Source organism: Gasterosteus aculeatus, chromosome 15 (genome assembly GCF_964276395.1).
Source record: "Gasterosteus aculeatus chromosome 15, fGasAcu3.hap1.1, whole genome shotgun sequence".
Taxonomy (NCBI): domain Eukaryota; kingdom Metazoa; phylum Chordata; class Actinopteri; order Perciformes; family Gasterosteidae; genus Gasterosteus; species Gasterosteus aculeatus.
The window spans coordinates 364674-387813 of record NC_135703.1 but is presented as its reverse complement, the minus strand read 5'-3'; the positions used below and the strand labels follow the sequence as shown (position 1 = coordinate 387813).

The 23140-nt window shown below is 49.7% G+C and overlaps 2 protein-coding genes across 3 annotated transcripts; one reads left to right on the top strand and one right to left on the bottom strand.

The window, feature by feature from the left end:
* Positions 1 to 5: 5 nt before the first annotated feature.
* Positions 6 to 20461, top strand: mapkbp1 (mitogen-activated protein kinase binding protein 1). Of its 2 annotated transcripts, XM_078089161.1 has the most exons (31): positions 6 to 802; positions 1720 to 1811; positions 5307 to 5369; positions 5512 to 5569; positions 5643 to 5813; positions 6368 to 6688; positions 6842 to 6859; positions 7922 to 8082; positions 8184 to 8382; positions 9934 to 10065; positions 10149 to 10357; positions 10463 to 10554; positions 10897 to 11022; positions 11113 to 11183; positions 11711 to 11832; positions 11913 to 11988; positions 12060 to 12171; positions 13508 to 13571; positions 13665 to 13793; positions 13904 to 14034; positions 14203 to 14231; positions 14590 to 14730; positions 14822 to 14959; positions 15046 to 15173; positions 16749 to 16876; positions 17209 to 17385; positions 17519 to 17600; positions 17690 to 18045; positions 18336 to 18998; positions 19209 to 19294; positions 19666 to 20461. In XM_078089161.1, the coding sequence occupies exons 1-31, from the start codon at positions 683 to 685 to the stop codon at positions 19897 to 19899; spliced, it is 4629 nt and encodes a 1542-aa protein (XP_077945287.1). In that variant the 5' UTR covers positions 6 to 682; the 3' UTR covers positions 19900 to 20461. The 2 variants fall into 2 exon arrangements, with proteins under 2 accessions (XP_077945287.1, XP_077945288.1); XM_078089162.1 differs by lacking the exon at positions 6842 to 6859.
* On the bottom strand, positions 20227 to 23114 carry LOC120833034 (cerebellin-1). Its single transcript, XM_078089518.1, has 8 exons — positions 23075 to 23114; positions 22733 to 22795; positions 22314 to 22376; positions 22181 to 22243; positions 21784 to 21846; positions 21588 to 21650; positions 20940 to 21068; positions 20227 to 20846 (listed from the first exon to the last, which is right to left on the bottom strand). Exons 1-8 carry the CDS (start codon positions 23112 to 23114, stop codon positions 20566 to 20568), a joined length of 765 nt encoding a protein of 254 aa, XP_077945644.1. The 3' UTR covers positions 20227 to 20565.
* Between the last annotated feature and the right edge of the window lie 26 nt (positions 23115 to 23140).

Here is a 23140-nt window from a genome sequence, read left to right as displayed (position 1 = left end):
CCTGTGTCCATTTGTCAATTAAATGTATTAATGTGTCTATCGTGTGTCGGACAAACATCCCGCGCTGAGCTGTAGTTCGCGTGTCTGCCGCTGGGCGGCGCTGCCGCTGGACGTTTTGTCCGTTGAAGCGTCAACAAGCTTCGGAACAAACACAGGATCTAGAGTTGAAATAAAATCACGGCGGTGTCGTTCTCGTACTGGAGCGAAAGTACCGCTGCATAATACTGCGATCGTGTAGTTAGTACTTTATATCATTTCATATAATCTCTATGACGGAAAGTTGTTGTAAAACCAAAACTGAAGGTCTACTTTCCATAACCGCTCAGTCAGAGTCCCTTGCAGCGTTATTCTGAAAAGCCAGGCCGGAAGTGTCCGTGACGTTGCCGCACGCGGTCTTGACGCTCGGCTCAGTCCGGTCCGGCTCCTGTGAACAAGCCGCCTCCTCTTCATCGTGTCTCCGCAGCGGCGGAGGAATAAGATGCGGAGCGGAACCGGATTCCGTAGCCCGGATCAGCCCCGAACCAGAACCCTAGATAGACTCTCCCAATCCTCGGCTCGGCTCGGCCCGCTGACGGCATGACTGACGGGAGGAGCGCGCGACAGACAGGAGCTCCAGCCGCTGAGAGACGCAGCTAGCCGCGTCAGCTAGCTGCGTCAGCTAGCCGCGTCAGCTAGCCGCGCGATGGCCGCGGAGGGAAGCGGCACGATCCGGAGCCGCATCAAGAACCTGCTGCGGTCTCCGTCCATCAAACTGAGGCGGCGGAGCGGCGCGGCGCGGCACAAAGAGGACCTGAGCGGCAAGGTGGACGCCGCGCGGCGCATGCGCACACTGTCAATTTACGAAATTATTTTTTGATTCTTAACTTGCTGGATATGTTTTATCTCTTTGATTTGTGACATATCTTTCACTTTGGAAGGAAACGATTAGTCGATTGATCAATAAATCAATCGAAAATAGTGATTATTTAGATTATTTAACATAATTTCGCTCATTTTGAAACATTCAGACAAAAACGGTTCAGTTAGCTTTGCTCATAAATTAGAATAGGTAATAGATATTTTACTTTCATTTGTTAACTAATCCCCACAGCCCTCCACGTATTTAGGAGGGAATTACAAAATAGAAACTTGTGGGGTGTTTCTGAAGGTCCAGTCTGACCGTGATGTGGTTCTCCAGAACCAGTTCTCTCGTTAACTGATTGAAGCTCAGCCAGCTTCCCGTTCGCCCAGTCCGCCCGTCTGTTTGTCCCTCTGCGAGTAGCCTCTAAAGCTCCCAGAATGCGCCGCTTCTAAGAAAACAAGACCTCCTCAACCTGAGGGTTGGGACCCCGTAAAGGGCCGTGTAAATGTGAGGCGCCACCCAGCGATTCACCACAGAAGAAGAAAGACGTGTGTAATTACGCAGAAATGTCTCTTTTTAAAAACGATTGATGCGCTTTAACTCATGTTACAGTTGAACTGTCATTAGTGACGGTAACTTCCTCGCCCTGAAGGATTGTGGGTCGGTTTTAGCCTGTAGACAACGGCGTGAATAAAGTCAGCTGATGATTCATCGAGTTGCACAATACTTCACCAAAACGCAGAGGCAGCACGCTGATTACGTGCTAACATGCTAACAGCTGTTATTGACGGACCACACAGCAATGTGATTGGTCCACTTACTGTTGTAGCTCTGCTTCCCTGTCTGATCAATGACCTTTCGTGACCTCTGCCCTCCAGGTGACCTTGGAGAAAGTTTTGGGAATCACGGCTCCGGGGAACCGAGCTCTAGCCTGCGACCCGCGGACCGGACTGTTGGCTTATCCTGCCGGGTGAGAACACCGTTCTGGAGCAGTGGAAGCGTTCGGTTGAGCACGTTGACAGAATCACTGAAATGATGAAGTTTCATCGTTGTGCGTTAAAGTGGACGCACTTCTGTCAAAGTGTTGTCAGTAAAAGGACTTGAAGCGATAAGAGAAGCGTGAGCAACACACTTGTTGTGTATCTGCTGCTTCATGTTCAGAGGATTAAAGCCTCAGATATGTTCAGGATTCTAAAGACTAATGACATCATCAGATTATCAGATTAAAGGCGTCACACACACACACACACACACACACACACACACACACACACACACACACACACACACACAGCGGCTCGTTAGGAGTCCTGCTCTTTTATCTTCCACGAGACTCCAGAAACCTTTCAACACGGAGGTGACAAAGGGTGGTCCTCACAAGGGCAGGAATACGAGCATGAGTGTGTGTCGCTGTTCTTCTCTGCTCTGATTGGCTCCCACCTCCTCAGACGATGATGTCACAGGGCGTCAAAACAAAACAATCAGCTGTGTCTTCTTCTTCCTTCTGCTGAGAGTCAAAGGAGAGACAGAGTTGGTGGACAAGTCTGTCTCTCCTTTGACTGAGAGAGAGAGAGAGAGACTGGTCCACACTGAGAGAGACAGACTGGTCCACACTGAGAGAGAGAGACTGGTCCACACTGAGAGAGACAGACTGGTCCACACTGAGAGAGAGATACTGGTCCACACTGAGAGAGAGACTGGTCCACACTGAGAGACAGACTGGTCCACACTGAGAGAGAGACTGGTCCACACTGAGAGACAGACTGGTCCACACTGAGAGAGAGAGACTGGTCCACACTGAGAGAGAGAGAGACAGACTGGTCCACACTGAGAGAGACAGACTGGTCCACACTGAGAGAGACAGACTGGTCCACACTGAGAGAGAGACTGGTCCACACTGAGAGACAGACTGGTCCACACTGAGAGAGAGAGACTGGTCCACACTGAGAGAGAGAGACTGGTCCACACTGAGAGAGAGAGAGACAGACTGGTCCACACTGAGAGAGACAGACTGGTCCACACTGAGAGAGACAGACTGGTCCACACTGAGAGAGAGAGACTGGTCCACACTGAGAGAGACAGACTGGTCCACACTGAGAGAGACAGACTGGTCCACACTGAGAGAGAGAGACTGGTCCACACTGAGAGAGAGAGACTGGTCCACACTGAGAGAGAGAGACAGACTGGTCCACACTGAGAGAGACAGACTGGTCCACACTGAGAGAGACAGACTGGTCCACACTGAGAGAGAGAGAGACAGACTGGTCCACACTGAGAGAGAGAGAGACAGACTGGTCCACACTGAGAGAGAGAGAGACAGACTGGTCCACACTGAGAGAGACAGACTGGTCCACACTGAGAGAGAGAGACTGGTCCACACTGAGAGAGACAGACTGGTCCACACTGAGAGAGAGATACTGGTCCACACTGAGAGACAGAGAGACAGACTGGTCCACACTGAGAGAGAGAGACTGGTCCACACTGAGAGAGACAGACTGGTCCACACTGAGAGAGAGAGACAGACTGGTCCACACTGAGAGAGACAGACTGGTCCACACTGAGAGAGAGACTGGTCCACACTGAGAGAGAGAGACTGGTCCACACTGAGAGAGAGAGAGACAGACTGGTCCACACTGAGAGAGACAGACTGGTCCACACTGAGAGAGACAGACTGGTCCACACTGAGAGAGAGACTGGTCCACACTGAGAGACAGACTGGTCCACACTGAGAGAGAGAGACTGGTCCACACTGAGAGAGAGAGAGACAGACTGGTCCACACTGAGAGAGACAGACTGGTCCACACTGAGAGAGACAGACTGGTCCACACTGAGAGAGAGAGACTGGTCCACACTGAGAGAGACAGACTGGTCCACACTGAGAGAGAGAGACTGGTCCACACTGAGAGAGAGAGACTGGTCCACACTGAGAGAGAGAGACAGACTGGTCCACACTGAGAGAGACAGACTGGTCCACACTGAGAGAGACAGACTGGTCCACACTGAGAGAGAGAGAGAGACAGACTGGTCCACACTGAGAGAGAGAGAGACAGACTGGTCCACACTGAGAGAGAGAGAGACAGACTGGTCCACACTGAGAGAGACAGACTGGTCCACACTGAGAGAGAGAGACTGGTCCACACTGAGAGAGAGAGACTGGTCCACACTGAGAGAGAGAGAGACAGACTGGTCCACACTGAGAGAGACAGACTGGTCCACACTGAGAGAGACAGACTGGTCCACACTGAGAGAGAGACTGGTCCACACTGAGAGACAGACTGGTCCACACTGAGAGAGAGAGACTGGTCCACACTGAGAGAGAGAGAGACAGACTGGTCCACACTGAGAGAGACAGACTGGTCCACACTGAGAGAGACAGACTGGTCCACACTGAGAGAGAGAGACTGGTCCACACTGAGAGAGACAGACTGGTCCACACTGAGAGAGACAGACTGGTCCACACTGAGAGAGAGAGACTGGTCCACACTGAGAGAGAGAGACTGGTCCACACTGAGAGAGAGAGACAGACTGGTCCACACTGAGAGAGACAGACTGGTCCACACTGAGAGAGACAGACTGGTCCACACTGAGAGAGAGAGAGACAGACTGGTCCACACTGAGAGAGAGAGAGACAGACTGGTCCACACTGAGAGAGAGAGAGACAGACTGGTCCACACTGAGAGAGACAGACTGGTCCACACTGAGAGAGAGAGACTGGTCCACACTGAGAGAGACAGACTGGTCCACACTGAGAGAGAGAGACTGGTCCACACTGAGAGAGAGATACTGGTCCACACTGAGAGACAGAGAGACAGACTGGTCCACACTGAGAGAGAGAGACTGGTCCACACTGAGAGAGACAGACTGGTCCACACTGAGAGAGAGAGACTGGTCCACACTGAGAGAGAGAGACTGGTCCACACTGAGAGAGAGAGACAGACTGGTCCACACTGAGAGAGACAGACTGGTCCACACTGAGAGAGACAGACTGGTCCACACTGAGAGAGAGAGAGACAGACTGGTCCACACTGAGAGAGAGAGAGACAGACTGGTCCACACTGAGAGCTGTTTATGGAGGTTCAGGTTGGACAGACTGAGTCACCAAAAAGAGACTCATTAAAGCCGCTGACTGTTTACACAGCAGAGTGTGTGTGTGTGTGTGTGTGTGTGTGTGTGTGTGTGAGTGAGAACATGAGCAGAAACACTCTTTAAAATAGTTTTAAATAAAATAAAACCAGGTTTTGGTCATTTTCCTGTGAGTGGTGTGTTGTTTTTGTCTTGTTGTCGTGTTGTTTTTGTCTTGTTGTCGTCTTGTTTTTTCGTGTTGTGTTGTTTTTGTAGTGTTGTCGTGTTGTTTTTTTTGTGTTGTCGTGTTGTTTTTGTCTTGTTGTCGTGTCCTTGTTGTCTTTCAGACCTGTACAGTGTGAAATGCCTGTAAATGTTTACCAGCATTGTTGTGTGTCTGCAGGTGTGTCGTCGTCCTGCTGAATCCTCGGAAAAACAAACAGCTTCACATCTTCAACAGCTGCAGGTGAAGCTCCGTCACTTTTCTCGTCTTTTTACTTTATTTGTTTATTATATTTGCATTTTTGTTGTTGTTGCTATAGTTCGACATAGGAACTCCATTTCCCATGATTCATAGCACCAATGATATGCATGGTTAACCTGTTCAGGAAAGCCATCACCACGTTGGCCTTTTCTCCAGACGGGAAGTACGTCGTCACCGGAGAAGTGAGTCACTTGATTGATTTATCGATCCACCAGAAGGACAACAGGACGGACCGTTTGTCTTCCTCTTCCTCAGAGCGGTCACATGCCGGCGGTTCGGGTCTGGGACGTCTCAGAGCGGCTTCAGGTCTCTGAGCTTCATCAGCATAAATACGGCGTCTCCTGCGTGTCCTTTTCCCCCAACGGCAAGTACATCGTCAGCGTGGGATACCAACACGACATGATGGTGAACGTGTGGAGCTGGAAGGTGAGACACACACAGGGGGGACACGCACAGGGGGGACACGCACAGGGGGGACACGCACAGGGGGGACACGCACAGGGGGGACACGCACAGGCGGGACACGCACAGGCGGGACACGCACAGGGGGGACACGCACAGGCGGGACACGCACAGGCGGGACACGCACAGGCGGGACACGCACAGGCGGGACACGCACAGGGGGGACAGTGCTGCAGGGGGACAGAAACATGAAGAAACTCTTTGAGTTATTGATGACTTCATCAACGAAGTGTGTTTTTATTCTTTTGACGGAGGAGGAAACGTCCTCAGTGACCAGCTGATACTGATCAGGTGGAGATCATAAGAATCTCCTGAAACTACAAGACATCCCAAACAGCCAGGATCCTGATGAGGCTGGAAACATACAAATAGACCCTATTATTATTATTATTATTATTATTATTATTATTATGTGGCAGAATTACCCCCTGAGGCCGTGAGGCTTCACGCAGCATTGAAGCCCTCAAACACTAAGGTACTGCTTTCTTCTTCTTCTGTTGACTTGTTCTATTTATCAGAAAAACGTGGTCGTCTCGGCCAACAAGGTGTCCAGCAAAGTGACGGCTGTCTCCTTCTCGGACGACAGCTCCTACTTCGTCACCGCCGGCAACCGCCACGTCAAGTTCTGGTACCTGGACCACGGCAAGACCTCCAAGGCCAACGCCACCGTCCCCCTGCTGGGGCGCTCAGGGCTGCTGGGGGAGCTCAGGAACAACTTCTTCAGCGATGTGGCGTGTGGGCGGGGCCGACAGGCCTCCTCCACCTTCTGCATCACCTCCTCTGGCCTGCTCTGCGAGTTCAACGACCGGCGCCTCCTCGACAAATGGGTGGAGCTGCGGGTGAGTTCAGCCTCTAGGCGTGATGTCACAGGCGTGATGTCACAGGCGTGATGTCACAGGCGTGATGTCACAGGCGTGATGACACAGGCGTTTACAGTCTCTGTGTCTCTTTAACCTGACGTTCCTCTGCTTCTTTTCGTGCTTCCTGTGCAGAGAGTCGACTCTGCGTCCGTAAGTCGTCACCTCACCTGGACTCGGTTGGCTCAGCCTGTGACTCGTTGATTATGGACCAATTCCATATTTATCATCATCATCCGGCTGTGAGGTTTTACTCCAGAACCAACGACTCAAACTAACTAAAGTCGACATGAGTCCAGATTGATTGATTACTTTTTACGTGTGAGCTGAACCGTGTTATATGGAGCTGCTGGTACAGAACAGAAACTATAAAGCACGACCGCCTGAGCTAACACGCTAGCTAGCTGACAACATGCTGTCTTCCTGCTGACATAATGATGCCAATTTTGATTTATTCCTTCAATAAAACCCTTTTAGCAGTTTTGGTTCCCTCTAGCGTCAAACAACCCAATAGCTAAAAAGCTAATTAGCTCATTCGCCCTAAACGTCAGTATGTAGCTGGACCATTGAAGCTACAGAGTTAGCTTCTTAGCTGCTACGGCTAAAATAATATTGAAATGATAATAATAAGATGATAATCAGACGTGTGAATCATTCATCACTGTAGATTTCTAACTACAATGTTTGGGGAAACACTGATTTATTAATAAACTATTACGTTTTTATATCAGACTGAAATCATCTCCATCTTCAACTTCACTGGCTGAGCTGACTGATGAAGACACGCCCGCCTCCTTTCACCCCATTGGTCGATTTCACAGCACGCGCTCATTCATTCAGTCCACCTGATTGGCTGAGAAACCTTGTTCTCCTGCACACTGTGGTTCACAGAGGAGCCTGAAGGCAGCATCAGCTGCTACTGTGGTACTAATATGGTCGTACTGACCAGTAATAGTACCACTGTACTACAGTATCCCTGTATTACAGTGCAACAGTATTCCAGAATTGCAGTACTCCAGTTTTCAGTACTAGAGTATAAATACATCAAATAAACTCAGTAAACAGCCTCTTTGTCTCCTCCACTCACATTCTCTCTCTTCATTCACAACAACACGGTACAAAGTCAGTCTTCATCTTCGTGGTGTCCTGAGGACTCAGCGAGACACAGTGGACAACCTGACTCCCCTGTCTGTCTCCCTGTGTGTCTCCCCACAGGCGTCTCAGGCCACTTGTCTGTCCGTCACAGACGAGCTGATCTTCTGTGGTTGCTCTGACGGGACGGTTCGAGCCTTCAGCCCCGTCAACCTTCACTTCCTGTGCTCTCTGCCCCGCCCCCACTGCCTGGGGGCCGACGTGGCGAGCATGGTGGACGCCAGGTACCGCGCACGCACACACACACACTGAACCATGGACACGTAGACAGGTTACCGTGGAAACAGCCCCATCAGCCGTCCTTCTGTCCCCCCCCTCTACCCAGTCAGCTGTTCTCGGGCCGGCCGGAGGCCCGGTACCCGGACACGGTGGCGGTGACCTACGACCCCGCCAGCTGCTGGCTGTCGTGTGTTTACAACGACCACAGTGTCTACGTGTGGGACGTCCGTGACATCCGCGACCCCCGCAGGGCGGGAAAACTCTACTCCGCCCTCTACCACTCGTCCTGCGTGTGGAGCCTAGAGGTCAGTGGGTCCACACGTGGGCCAGCGAGAGGTCAGAGGTCAAGGAGCAGTCTGCAGGAATAACAAGTCATAGATGCATGAATATATTCAAACGTGTTGTCATGTTTGTCATGGTGCTGTTCAGCTCCAATCTGCTGCACCACATCAGACGCTTTGTCCGGAAACCTGAGGGATGAAAGTCCTGTAGCCTCTGTGTCCTGTAGCCTCTGTGTCCTGTAGCCTCTGTGTCCTGTAGCCTCTGTGTCCTGTAGCCTGTGTGTCCTGTAGCCTCTGTGTCCTGTAGCCTCTGTGTCCTGTAGCCTCTGTGTCCTGTAGCCTCGGTGTCCTGTAGCCTCTGTGTCCTGTAGCCTCTGTGTCCTGTAGCCTCTGTGTCCTGTAGCCTGTGTGTCCTGTAGCCTCTGTGTCCTGTAGCCTCTGTGTCCTGTAGCCTCGGTGTCCTGTAGCCTCTGTGTCCTGTAGCCTCGGTGTCCTGTAGCCTCTGTGTCCTGTAGCCTCTGTGTCCTGTAGCCTCTGTGTCCTGTAGCCTCTGTGTCCTGTAGCCTCTGTGTCCTGTAGCCTCTGTGTTAAGTTGAAAACGAGTCCATTTATTTGCCAACTTTCTCCTGTCGCACATTTAAGAAACACCCACCCGGCACGGCTGGAAACACCTGCCGAGCCCCCAAAGGTTCCGACCCGCCCATCAATCAGCTGACACACCTCGGCTCTTACACGTGACGTTCATGTGCCTTTTAGACAAAAGTCGTTCTGCTAGAATCTACGGTACAATAATGAGTTGAGTTATAAATGGAAGGAAGCACTAAGTTACTACTGAATATGTAAGTTAGCCTGACATGCTAATGTTAGCTGCTGTCGCTATAGTTGCTGCTACTGCTATGATGGTAGATCTGTGTCTTTATTATGCAAACAAAAAAACCCATTTTGAGAGGAAATTTCTTGCATTGCAAACAAAAATCTAGTTTGTAAGTAAAAATATATAAACTGAGAATAATTATTGGTTAGTTTTGCTTATAAAACCAGAATTTTTGGCTGCAAAACAAAAATTTGGGGTCTCAAAAAAAAGCTTTGGTCTGGAAAAAAGAACCTTTGTTCTAAAACTGAGGTCACTAACTGGCGGACCGCGGTCCGGATCCGGACCCAGAAGCGATACTCGATCGCGAGACAGGAGTGATACTACTCGACCAATGGAGTCGCTGCGTTACAGGCAGGACGATGACAGACGAGAGGTCGCGGCAAATGACAAATAAAAAGACGGTGGGAAGAAAAGAAAGAACATTTTAGAAAAAGACGAGTGAAAAATGAGGAAGAAATGGACAGTGGAGCGTTCGATCCGTGAGGGACGGACTGGTTTCTGTTCATCTTCCCACTGCAGCACTAAAGCGTCTCGTGTGAAGCCACCGTGAGGCTCGATGAGCTCGTGAGGAGTCGTCACATTATGATCTTCTGGACATTTCCTCCACACATTTGATTTGAAGCCCCCTGGTCTTTCGCCCCTGGCATTGATTTAGTGAACAAACTGTAGCTTTCTAAAACGTTCCATTGTGCGTCCTGCAGGTGTACCCAGAGGAGGGGGGAGGGGAGGCACGTCTCCCCCCAGGATCGTACCTGTCCTGCTCCTCAGACAACACCATCCGCCTGTGGAACACCGAGGGACACAAGCTCGTCACCAGGAACATCCTGAGCCCGGTACGAGAAGACACACCTGCAGCTCCTGTTACACCTCATCTAACCCTGGGAACCTGACCTACACTGACCTTTGACCCCCCCAGGATCTACAGAAGGTGATTTACATGGACGACAACGTCTCCACCCTCCTGGACCCGGACAGCACCTCAGTGACGGGGGGAAACCTGGAGAAGGGGGGGTCATCGGGCTCAGACGGGCTGCAAACCGACCAGAGCAGAGCGGGCATTAGGACCCTGAGGGTCAGTCCTGATGGACAGCACCTGGCCTCTGGAGACCGCATGGGAGTCCTCAGGTGAGCTCTTTCCCTTCCTACCTTTCACAATAAAAGCCTGAGACATCAGAATGCTACATCACAGAACGTGTCAGACATCTTGCTTTTCTTCTTCTTCTACTGTAGGATCCATGACCTGGACGGAATGGTGGAGATCCTGAATGTTCAGGCTCACGACTCCGAGATCCTCTGCCTGGAGTTCTCCAAACCAGACACGGGTGGGAAAACACTACATACTACATACTACATACTACAAACCCTACATGTAAACTAGTCTGGTCAAAAATGGTCAAAAATGGCGTTCGTATGTTCGCTTTAAAAAATCACAGACATTTGAACATCTGGTTGCACATTAGATGCGTCAATAACGGGACAAATTGATACAACAAGACAGAACTACCTGTACAGGTAATTTATTTAAGTTTAAACCGATTTAACAACATATTACCTGCACAAAAATACGGCCACGACCGCAGATCTCTTTTTTTGTCCAAGCAGTTTAAGGTCGTGATTCTTTTACACACACAGCAGGAGTGACATCACCTTCTCCCCCCCCCCAGGTCTCCAGCTGTTAGCCACAGCCAGTCGGGATCGCCTGATCCACGTGCTCGATGCCGGTAGAGACTACAGTCTGCTCCAGACGCTGGACGAACACTCGTCCTCCATCACTGCCGTCCGGTTTGCCGGTCAGACAATGTGACCTCTGACCTCTGACGTTGGTGCCGCTATGAATTATGTCATCGCTCTGACCTCTACCTGTTCTTCCTGTCTGTCAGCCAATGAGGGGAAGGTGAGGATGATCAGCTGTGGGGCCGATAAGAGCGTCTACTTCCGCACCGCTCAGCAGGTGAGAGTCTCAACGTGGGGGGAGTCAGCAAGGAGCCGGTAGGACAAAAGACAGGGACCCTGAAGCCTCGTTTATGCGTCTGCGTTTTCAGAGACGCTTGTGTGTCTTTTCACACCTTTCTCACGTCTCCGTTTTCACAGCACAATACGGCCGTTATTAAAAGGAAGAACGTTTACGAGAGAACGGATCAGATTGAAGAGCTTTTAAATATGAGCGCTTGTACAAGCCGTCATTGGCGGACTATGAGGACGCCGGATGGCCTCTGATTCATGGAGGGAGATCTCCACAAACGAGGGGAACAAAGTTGTGGAGGAAAATACGGGACAAATGTGTCCTTGATGAAAAGCAGCAGTGTGGATGCACGGGGCAATAAAGTCTATGATAAATAAATAAAGCAACCAGCGACTTCCACACACAAAGACGTGACTCTCCAGGTCGTCTTCTACAAAACACGTGACTCCACCTGTTGTTCTGGAGGTGAATCGCTCGGCCCTTAGACATGATTTTCTTCCCCCCGCCCCCCTCAGGTGGAGGAGGGGCTGGAGTTCACTCGCACTCATCACGTAGTGAGGAAGACGACTCTGTACGACATGGACGTGGAACCAACCAGGAAGTACGCAGCGGTGGGCTGTCAGGACCGCAGAATCCGGTAGAGAGAGACTCAGTTCAGCAAACATTCTTGTCTTTGTGTCCTTGAATTACATTGATGACCCCCCCCCCCCCCCCCAGGATCTTTAACATCAGTAATGGTAAACAGAAGAAGATGTATAAAGGCTCTCAGGGAGAAGACGGTACTCTCATCAAGGTGAGTAGTGGCGTTTCCGTAGTGACAGCAGGTGTTTGCGGCGCTAACTGCCCCTCGTCTGCTGCCTTCAGGTACAGATCGACCCGTCGGGTCTCTACATCGCCACTTCCTGTTCAGATAAGAACATCAGCATATTTGACTTCTACTCTGGAGAGTGCGTGGCCACCATGTTCGGACACTCGGGTGAGTTACCACCTGAGTACAGACTCTACGTACTGCTGGTTAGATGCATCGTGCTACATTGTTCATGAGACGCAGTACATGGAGGGCTTTAGGACCTGGTTCCACCATTTAAAAACACGCCCCCTGTGATCCATGGTGCTTGTGTAGTGTGTGTACTCACAGTGTGCGTACTCTCAGTGTGTGTACTCTCAGTGTGTGTGTGTACTCTCAGTGTGTGTACTCTCAGTGTGTGTACTCTGAGTGTGCGTACTCTCAGTGTGTGTACTCTCAGTGTGTGTGTGTGTACTCTCAGTGTGCGTACTCTCAGTGTGCGTACTCTCAGTGTGTGTGTGTGTGTGTGTGTACTCTCAGTGTGCGTACTCTGAGTGTGCGTACTCTCAGTGTGTGTACTGTCAGTGTGCGTACTCTCAGTGTGCGTGTGTGTGTGTGTGTGTGTGTACTCTCAGTGTGTGTCTCTCAGTGTGTGTACTCACAGTGTGCGTACTCTCAGTGTGCGTGTGTGTGTGTGTGTACTGTCAGTGTGCGTACTCTCAGTGTGTGTGTGTACTGTCAGTGTGTGTACTGTCAGTGTGTGTACTCTCAGTGTGCGTACTGTCAGTGTGTGTCTCTCAGTGTGTGTACTCACAGTGTGCGTGTGTGTGTGTGTGTGTGTGTACTCTCAGTGTGTGTACTCTCAGTGTGTGTCTCTCAGTGTGTGTACTCACAGTGTGTGTACTCTCAGTGTGTGTACTCACAGTGTGCGTACTCTCAGTGTGTGTACTCACAGTGTGCGTACTCTCAGTGTGTGTACTCACAGTGTGCGTACTCTCAGTGTGTGTACTCACAGTGTGCGTACTCACAGTGTGCGTGTGTGTGTGTGTGTGTGTGTGTACTCTCAGTGTGTGTACTCTCAGTGTGTGTACTCACAGTGTGCGTACTCTCAGTGTGTGTACTCACAGTGTGCGTGTGTGTGTGTGTGTGTGTGTGTACTCTCAGTGTGTGTACTGTCAGTGTGCGTACTGTCAGTGTGTGTCTCTCAGTGTGTGTACTCACAGTGTGCGTGTGTGTGTGTGTGTGTGTGTACTCTCAGTGTGTGTACTGTCAGTGTGCGTACTGTCAGTGTGTGTCTCTCAGTGTGTGTACTCACAGTGTGCGTGTGTGTGTGTGTGTGTGTGTGTACTCTCAGTGTGTGTACTGTCAGTGTGCGTACTGTCAGTGTGTGTCTCTCAGTGTGTGTACTCACAGTGTGCGTGTGTGTGTGTGTGTGTGTGTGTACTCTCAGTGTGTGTACTCTCAGTGTGCGTACTGTCAGTGTGTGTCTCTCAGTGTGTGTACTCACAGTGTGTGTCTCTCTCAGAGATAGTCACAGGTCTGAGGTTCAGCAGTGACTGCAGACACCTGATCACAGTTTCTGGAGACAGGTGCGTCCTCACTGACCTCCAATCAGCTCTCATGGAACCATTTCACACAGTTTAGTCAAACCTGTGTGTGCGTGTGTGTGTGCGTGTGTGTAGCTGCATCTTCGTGTGGCGTCTCAGTCCAGAGTTGACCATCAGGATGAGGCAGCGGCTCGCTGACCTTCGACCTTCCAGCATCACTCAAACCTCCCAGAATGCACCTCAGCAAAAAGTGGTGAACCTCAGGTAAACATTTGGCTTTAAGTGTCTGTTGTTTGTTATGTGATCATTTACCAGAACTAACTTGTTGAATTAACTGTGTGTGTGTGTGTGTGTGTGTGTGTGTGTGTGTGTAGCCAGGAGGCGTCGTCTCCTCGTGTCGTCAACATGTCGTCTGACAGTGACAAAGAGGAGGAAGAGGAAGAGGAGGAGGAGGAGTGCCGGAGTCCTTATATGGTCACAGCAGGATGCCTGCCGGAGGAGACAGGTTACCGTGGCGACGCAGCATGCTAAAGCGATGAAAGCGAGCTAACAATGGGGATGGTGTTATTAACTCTTAACGTGGAACCTTTTGTTCTCATAATAATAATGTTGATGAAATGAAACTACGGATCAGCAGCGGATCATAAATGACTTTCTTTCGCTTGTTCCACAGAAACGTCTGAGGAAAAGTTCGGACAGAAGGTGAGAAGACATTTAGTTTACAGAGTTTAATGTCCTCACAGGACCAGAAGACAAAAGTCTCATTGAATGTAGATGTTGAGATGATAAGTAGCCTAGCAGCTAGCTTAGCCTAGCAGCTAGCAACATGTTCCGGGCACTATCAGTCCTAAAGTGATTCGTTTCCTGTTTGAGACCCTTCTCTCCATCTAACTGACTGCAGTCAGGGGTCAGGGGTCAACGCACACCAGAAGGAAACAAAGCTGCGTTTAAAATGTTTCATCGCCTTAATCTCAGCCACAATAATCTCTCAGATTAACGCGCTAACTTTGGCAGCGCTAATATAAACAGTATAAACAATAATCTTCCTGGGACTCCTCAGGGTGCGGCGGGGAAGCGCCTCCCCCGCCGCCGCTGGTCCAGGAGGACATGTAACGGCACACCGATGGTGAAGTCCATGTTGGACCTGAGGCTACTGGACTCGTACTGCGACCGACCGGTGGAGCAGCGGGTGGAGCGAGAGGTCAGGAAGCTCTCGGGGAGAAACTACGACCAACCAGACTCCATTAGGAAAATCCAGCGTTTAAAGCGCCCCCTTTATCCCTCCTACCCAGGTGGAGACGACACGCCCCGTTGAGGTCAGCCCCCACCCCCGTCGCCCGAGTGGGATGGGCCAGTGTGTGGGGGAGGGGCTTCACAGGACCAATCAGGAGCTGGGCAGCACCGTCAGTCTGCAGGTCAACACTGCCTGGGTGAGCGTTCCAGCTGAATTCGCTCAGGTACCAGCTCACATCACCGCTGAGCACCTTGAAGTTATAAATATTCTCTGTGTGTCCAGGCAGAGGACGGGGAGACATGGACCAATCAGAGGCCAGACTTCATCCCGCTGTCCAATCAGAGCCCCGACGGGGAGGCTGTGGTTCTGTATCCCGACCAATGGGAGGACAGAGTGAGCCTGGCAGGAAGGTCTGTTGATTGTACTCTGACCCACAATCAGATATCCTTTCTTCAATTTACAACTTGCTGTAGATAAGAACCATTATAAGTCCAATGTAAGTGCTACAGTTAGTGTGTTAGTGGAGGTGGAGTCTGAAGAGGTGTGTCTTTAGTCTGAAGATGTGAAGGCTCTCTGTGGTCCTGATGTCTTCAGAGACCTCCTTCCACCATTTAGGAGCAGGACAGCAAAGAGTGGAGATCTAGTGGAGTGTTTTGCTCTCAGTGAGGAGGAACAAGCAGTTTATCACATGCAGAGCGGAGAGTGCGGGTCGGGGTGTCGGGTTGGACCAGGTCCTGGATGTGAGCTGGACCCCATCCATTCACAGCATGGTACCTGAGCACCATGTTTAGAACTGGAGGAGTGGAGGATTGAGGGAGAACTTAGGAAGGTTAAAGACCAGTGGAGCTGCTGCATTCTGGATGAGCTGCAGAGGTGGAATGGTGGTAGCAGGAGACCTGCAGGAGAGAGTTACAGTAGTCCAGGAGGGAGACGACAAGAGCCTGAATCAGTACCTCCTTCTGAGTGAGAAGAGGACGTGTTCTCCTCATGTTGTAGAGCGAGTATCTACAGGATGGTGTTGTCAGTGATGTTGGAGTCAGGGAGAGTCGGCTGTCGACGTCACGCCGAGGTTCCTGCAGTCAAAGTGGACGTTAAGACGGAGTCTCAAAGTTAACAGTCAGGTCCTGTGAAGGAGAATCTTTTCCTGGAAAGAGAAGTAGTTCCATCTTGTCGGGGTTGATTTTCAGGTGGTGGGCGGATCCACTGAGAGATGTCAGTCAGACAGGCAGAGATCCGAGTGAGGGAAGGAGAGAATTAGTTGGGTGTCATCAGCATCGCTGTGGTAGGAGAAGCCAAGTGAGCGAATGAGAGAGTTGGTGTAGAGAGAGAAGAGGAGGGGACCCAGGACGGAACCCTGAGGAACTCCAGTAGTAAGAGGACAAGGTTCTGACACAGATCCTCTCCAGGTTACCCGGTAGGAGCGTCCGTTGAAGATGTGATGGAATGGGGTCAAGAGGGCAGGTGGTCGGAGGGTCAGAGGTTACTAGGGTAAGAACTTGGTTAGGAGACGGGGGGGGTGAAAGAGGAAAGTGAGGGCGATAGAGGTGAAGCCAGTGGGAAGCAAGAAGTAGGAGGTGGGTTTGAGAAAGAGGAGCGTATGTCAGCTATTTTCTTGGTAAAGTAGTGACAGTCACCCAGAAGAAGGGGGGAGGAGGACTAGGGGGTTGGAGGAGGTTGGAGAATATCGAAAATAGTTTTTTTGGGTTAGAAAATGAAGATTGGATTCTGGATCGGTAGAAAGAGCTTTTGGCAGCAGAGACAGAAGCAGAAAAAGAGGAGAGAAGAGATTGAAACACAAGCAGGTCATCAGGTCGTTTATATTTACACCGTCTCCTTACAAAAGGATTTAAGGACAATTAATTGAATATGATAAACAGGGTCAGAGTTCAATGTCCCATTTTAGGAAGTAGTTTGTCCCAGGTGAATTAATTCTGCTTGTAGGATGTTGGAACGCCGCCCCTCTAAACGCTGCCCCTTCCTGTCAGTGAGTTCCAGGTGAAGGAGGCGTGTCCTACTGCTGCAGACAAACATCAGGACAAACCCAGTCCAGACAGCGGCTGCTCACTGGGATTCAGCTCCAGGCTGTCCAGTCCAGTGAGACCTGCAGGAGATGGTGAGACCGACACCGGGAGACAGACAGATAAGGAGAGACACAGCTGCAGGACATAGACAGATACAGAGAGACAAAACTGCAGGACATAGACAGATACGGAGAGACACACCTGCAGGACATAGACAGATACAGAGAGACAAACCTGCAGGACATGGACAGATACAGAGAGACAAACCTGCAGGACATAGACAGATACAGAGAGACAAACCTGCAGGACATAGACAGATACAGAGAGACAAACCTGCAGGAAACGGTGAGACAGACAGATGAAGCGAGGCAGACAGACCTCTCTTGTCTGTCTCTCACCCCCTAACCTGTCTCCGTCCTCGTAGACTCAGAGCCTCTCAGTGTGGATGGAAACTCCTCTGAGCTGGAGGAGGACGAGGACGGAGGAGGCGCAGCAGGAGGAGGACCAGATGTCATGACCTCTCAACTGGTTCCCCAGACTCCAGACCAGGAAGCCTTTCTGAAGGAACACTTTGTAACGCTGGCCAACCTCTCAAAACCAGGTCTGTAACACACAGCAACATCTGGACTCTGGAGAAGTTCAAGATTTGGTTTAACTGAACTTTGTCTCTGTATCCGACATTCTTGCCCTCTGCGATAATCTGGAGGATTAAAATATAAACTGTGTATTGACAGGAAGTCCAAGCAAAGCTTCTCACAGCTCCAGCGAGAGCATCAGCATCTCCTCCAGGTTCCTCTCCCAAAATCCAGCTGGAAGGTAAAACATCAGATCCACACTTTGTAATGACTCAGCATATCAGTAGTCAACTGAGACTAGAACCTCCAGGTACTGTTTCTCCTCCTCAGTCGGACTCTGTTTCCTCTCCCATCTCGGACCACCCGAGGAGGAGAGGAGGTGAAGGCCCGTCCTCTGGTCTCAGAGGTCCGCCCTCTGATGGATGAGAACCAGGACCGGAGGGTCTCGTGGAACCAGGACCAAACCTCCTCAGCTTACGACCAGGCACAGAACCAGCAGGGTGCAGGTCACCTCCAGGTGGCGGCACAGCCGACCCACCGCCCCAACCCACTAAAGAAGAAGGTCCAAACCGCGGTGGAGTCAAAGAGGAATCTGGGCCCGACGGCCCGAGCCGCCGCCTCACATCTGAGTTCCTTGTCCGGACTTCGGAAGGCTCAGTCAGTCCAAAACCTGCTGACCGACACAGGTGACACACAGAAGGTCTAGAACAGGGGTCAGTAACTGGCGGACCGCGGTCCGGATCCAGACCCAGAAGCTAAAACAGACGGCTGTGATTCAAAACGCATCTGTGTTAGTTTTTACAGTAGTGGGTTAGTTGTGTATTGATTACATGCAGATATTGATACCAGTCTATCATCTATTTAAATCACAATCAACAGTCACATTATTTCCTTTTAAAAGCACCTCTTTGAGTTCTCTGCTCTAGAAGCACGGGTGAGTTGGATAATGACCCAAACCTCTCCGTCTCTCGCTCAGGTGATTCGTCCCTCTCGACCTCTTGTCCCCCCACAGAGGGCCGACCTCAGCTGCTCCCTCTCCTGCAGCGCCCCACTACCCTACCGGCCCCTCACACACCCAGCTCCCCCCTACAGGAGGCCGCAATCTTGCCCACAACTTTGTCTGCTAGCGGCATCCTGAGGAAGTCCTCCTCCTCCACGCTGGCGCCGTTGCGCTCCTACATGAGCCCAACGGCGAGCTCCATGGCCAAAATGTCTCGCTCCGTCTCAGTGGGCGACGAAATCAACATGTCAGACTTTGGCGAGGAGCCCCCAGTGATATCATCTTCATTGTCGACAGTGACCCCCTCCTCTCAGATCAAAGACACGCCCCCTCTTGCTGCTGTGGTGCCCTCCAACACTGCTCAGGCCACGCCCCCCCAGGCTGCCATTGTTCCCGTTGTCGTTGCTGCCTCCTCGTCTCTAAGTAACCATGGTAACCAGGCGGCCCCTTTCCCTCGTGGCCTCCAGGCCCGGATACCCGGCAACAGCAGACCGCTCCCTGACAAGCCCTCCCTCGCCTCCTTCTCCTCTGTGTGGCTTCCTCCGGGCTCCGCCTCCCCACTGACTCCCCCCCGGCAGGGGGAGGAGCCTCAGACTCCTGCAGGCGGTGGCGGCATCAGAGAGCTACCAGACTACGCAGGTTTGAACTTCCTTCATCCTGTCACCTCTTGGCTCCGCCCCCTCCTCTTCCTCCTGACATCAAAGCCTTAGAAACGGTTTGTTTCTAAGGCTTTGATGTTTCCCTAATGTAAGATTTTGAACCGTTGTGTGTTGTTGGTAGAGTGACCTAACCCCTCTCTCTGTGTGCGTGTGTGTGCGTGTGTGTGTGTGTGTGTGTGTGTGTGATCAGACCAGCCAATCAGTGTGGAGACCTGCAGAGCTCTGACCAATGAGCTGCAGAGTTGTTTCAAGAGAGCAACACACCTGTATAGGAAGGCAAGTCGTCACCTTTATACCTGAAGTTCATAAATTACAGACGTTTTACGTGAACTCATCCTTTAAAACGTCTGTCAGTCAGCGTGTAGCCCCGCCCTAAAGCGTCCCCTGCTTTATGGTCTGTCTGACTCCACACGGACCATAATTCACTAAATGAACATCATGCTGCATGAAGAAGACTAGAGACTGAGACCATAAACTCATGTTTACAGATGAAGCTTCGACTTCACTTTAAAGAATCAGAAGTTGTTTAACAGGAAGTGGAGGGTTGTGGTACATTTCCCGGATTCACTTTGACTTTTTAATATAAAAAGAACCCATCATTTGTCAGGTGAGATCTGACATCTTCTTCACCGGTCTCTCTCCTCCAGGTGAGTGGCTCCTCCCCCGACCAGCGTCAAATGGCAGGCATCCTATCCGAGGCCTTCCAGGCCATGAGGGCGGAGCTCAACTGTCTGCCGGTCGGCGCGTCGGCCGTGCTGGGAGCAGGGGGGGGGCTCGGGGAAGTGGGGGAGGGGAAGACGGCAGCTCTGCTGGAGGAATATTCTCTGCTGCTGCTGCAGGCGGTTCACCGCAGGATGGACAATATGGAGACGCGCCACTGATGCTCCTCATCTTCTCCTCCTCAGCTTCCTGTCCAATTATTCCTTCTCTTCTTTCTTACTACTGTCTTCTTATTTTCTCTTCTCCTCGGACCTCTACCTTCTTGTCTCCTCCTCGTCTCCACAGATGAAGATCTGAATCCACTTTTCTTCGCCTTCTTTATTTGTATGCAACAATCTCTCTCGTCTTAAAGGAACGACTTCCATCTTTTGGAACCTTTAAGGACAAAAGTTTCTCTTGAGTCGTGTTTTTTTAAGGATGTTTCAGCACCGAGTGTTTTATTTGATAAGATGATATGTTGGACCGCAGAGACAAAGAGAAGAAGACAAACTGTGTAACATTTTATTTGATGTAAATCTTTGTTCCTGAGTTCACTTGAAACTCAACAACATTTGTAGTTTGTGTTTATTCTACTGATCAGACTCTTTGTCTCCAGAGGTCACACCTTGATGTTTTTGTATGGCATCAAAGCAACACTTTAATATTTTAACACTAACAAACAGGTCAAAGTTAAGTTTCTGTTTTTATCAAAATGTAATAAAAGTTTGAGTTAATTTTCTTAAATCGTTATTATTCAGGCGTTAGTCCATCCCAGGGCCCTAAAATAAAAGTCCGGTCTGATACCTAAAGTGAGTGTGTTGCTGAGAGGAGCTCTCGCTGTTTCGGGGTCAGAGTGGGAACAGCAGGAAGCCGGAGAAGAGGCTGAAGTTCCGCGAGTCGTCGTAGAGCCGGTAGCTGGCCGGCAGGCTGAGGCGAACGCCGTCGCCTGCCTCGAGCTGGAGCGCCACGCCGCAGGACGTGGACGCGTAGCCACCATGGTCGTTCAGGTCCAGGCTGAAGACGATAGGCTGGTTGTTCCTGTACAGGTGGAGACCCATGTACCCCTTCAGGTAATCTGTGGCCGTAAAGCTGAAGAAGTAAAGTCCTCTGATCGGAGCGGTGAAGACACCTGAGAGACACAGAGCAGGTGACCGTCAACACGAGTCCTTCTCTAGGTTGTAACGGTCCTAAGGGGACGGGGTCTTAGCGGGACGGGGTTTACCTGCAGTCTGGTTGTAGGCTCGGCCGATGTTGGTGATGGTCTTGGAGAAGATCAGAGTCCTCTCCTCGTCAAATGGTCCGACTGATCCTAGGTCAGTTAGACCAGCTGAGAACGCCACCTTCAGCTCACCTCGAGAATAAGTTTGATATTAATGTTCTAACGTAATAAAAACCGGTTTAATATTCTGATGGCAATATTTCTCAACCACTTATTGTTGCTTGAATCTTTATTCAACTTATTCTATTTCTTCCGTCGCACCTTTCAAGTCCTGCAAACTTTCAGCTATTAAACAACTGAGCCACTTTTACTTTTCAGCTTTGTACCTTTCATACTATTTCTTAAATGGTTCCCAATGGATTTTTTTTTTCAAATCCTCTCAAAGTTCAACTTTCAAATCCTTCTTCCTCAATCTTTCAGCAACAACTACCATTTAAACAGTTTACAAATGCATAGGCTATTTATTTCAAATTCAACTTTTTTTCAATATCACTGATGATGAAAAACATACCGCAGACGCAGAAACATACATCTACTACAACATACCAATCAAGGCATTTGATTATGTTATGAATAGTGGAGCTTGAATTCCTACTATTGTTATTATTTTTCTATTTATTGAAAGTAATCCTGGCGAGTGGGTGATGTTACCTGCAGTGTGATTCTGCAGCTGCTCCCGTTGCGTCTCACTCGATCTCAGCCTGACCTCCAGAGCTGATGGACACTCACAATGGATTTATTCATATATTTAATGGGTCGGTATTCCAACTATTGAGTAGAGTCTATATCAACCGCATTACTACATCATTAATAGATACTTAAATAACTGCTGTAAATATGACTCTACCTGTTGTGTTGTTGAGGTTCTCTGTCAGTCTGGACTCCACCAAGGAAAGTTGAACAGACTGAACTGAGACACAAAATCAGAATCATCAAATGTCTAGGAAATTATAACAATAACGCATATTGTAATAAATTGAAAAAAATACGAAAACTCAATATTATTAGTCTCTCACTGAGCTCAGAGGAGGAGCAGGTTCCTTAAAGAATCCTCTAAAACCTAACGTTCCCACAAGAACCATAAGGCTTCCTTCGTGTTCATGACGGAGTTCCTCAGGGAACAATGTTGGATCCCTCATCATTAAACTCTTAACATCCTCTATAGGTAGTTTCTCTAAATGTTGTATGAATGTCATTGTGAATATATTTATACAACACATGAATATAAACCTTCAGAGTGTTACCCGTGTTTTCAATCTTCAGGTTCCCCAGATGTTCCTCACTGACTCTCAGTCTGACCTCCATCTCTGAGGAGAAAACAGTAGACATCTGATTAACACTTGTGGCATCGGTTTAATAAAGTGAATATAGATATACCTGTTGTGTTGTTGTGGTTCTCTGTCAGTCTGGACTCCACCAAGGAAAGTTGGACAGACTGAACTGAAAACACAAAAAATCAGAATAAACGACTTGTGACATTTTGACGACTTCTATGGGAAAACATACCGCAGAAGCAGAAACGTACATCCACTACAACATACCAATCAAGGCATTTGATTATGTTATGAATAGTGGAGCTTGAATTCCTTTATATTTAGAAATTATAAAAAAGTTCCTACAATAACCATCAGGAAGATGGAGTTCCTCAGGGAACCTCACTAGATCCTCCACAACTTTAGTTAGAAGAAGAATTACATCTGCGATCAGAGCTCAAATCAATCATGTTCCACCTTGTGTCACTTTATTAAGATAAGATGTACTAATATTCAGTTACTCTTTAACCTTCAGAGCGTTACCTGTATGCTCCCTCTTCAGGTTCTCCAGATCTTCCTCACTGACTCTCAGTCTGACCTCTAAAGCTGAACAGCCAAAGCAGCATGATTGATTTAATGGTTTATTTTTCTATTTATTGAAAGTAATCCTGGCGAGTGGATGATGTTACCTGCAGTGTGATTCTGCAGCTGCTCCCGTTGCGTCTCACTCGATCTCAGCCTGACCTCCAGAGCTGATGGACACTCACAATGGATTTATTCATATATTTAATGGGTCGGTATTCCAACTATTGAGTAGAGTCTATATCAACCGCATTACTACATCATTAATAGATACTTAAATAACTGCTGGAAATATGACTCTACCTGTTGTGTTGTTGAGGTTCTCTGTCAGTCTGGACTCCATCAAGGAAAGTTGAACGGACTGAACTA

What these genes read in the sequence shown, in the direction of transcription:
- mapkbp1 (XM_078089161.1), top strand. Translation starts at nt 683, where the DNA reads ATGGCCGCGGAGGGAAGCGGCACGATCCGGAGCCGCATCAAGAACCTG. An exon ending in TGCAGGTCAACACTGCCTGG is followed by an intron (nt 14,960 to 15,045) that starts GTGAGCGTTCCA and finishes CTGTGTGTCCAG; the next exon opens with GCAGAGGACGGGGAGACATG. An exon ending in CAACACACCTGTATAGGAAG is followed by an intron (nt 19,295 to 19,665) that starts GCAAGTCGTCAC and finishes TCTCTCCTCCAG; the next exon opens with GTGAGTGGCTCCTCCCCCGA.
- LOC120833034 (XM_078089518.1), bottom strand. Translation starts at nt 23,114, where the DNA reads ATGGAGTCCAGACTGACAGAGAACCTCAACAACACAACAG. An exon ending in GAACCACAACAACACAACAG is followed by an intron (nt 22,244 to 22,313) that starts GTATATCTATAT and finishes TTTTCTCCTCAG; the next exon opens with AGATGGAGGTCAGACTGAGA. An exon ending in GCTGCAGAATCACACTGCAG is followed by an intron (nt 21,069 to 21,587) that starts GTAACATCACCC and finishes CTTATTCTCGAG; the next exon opens with GTGAGCTGAAGGTGGCGTTC.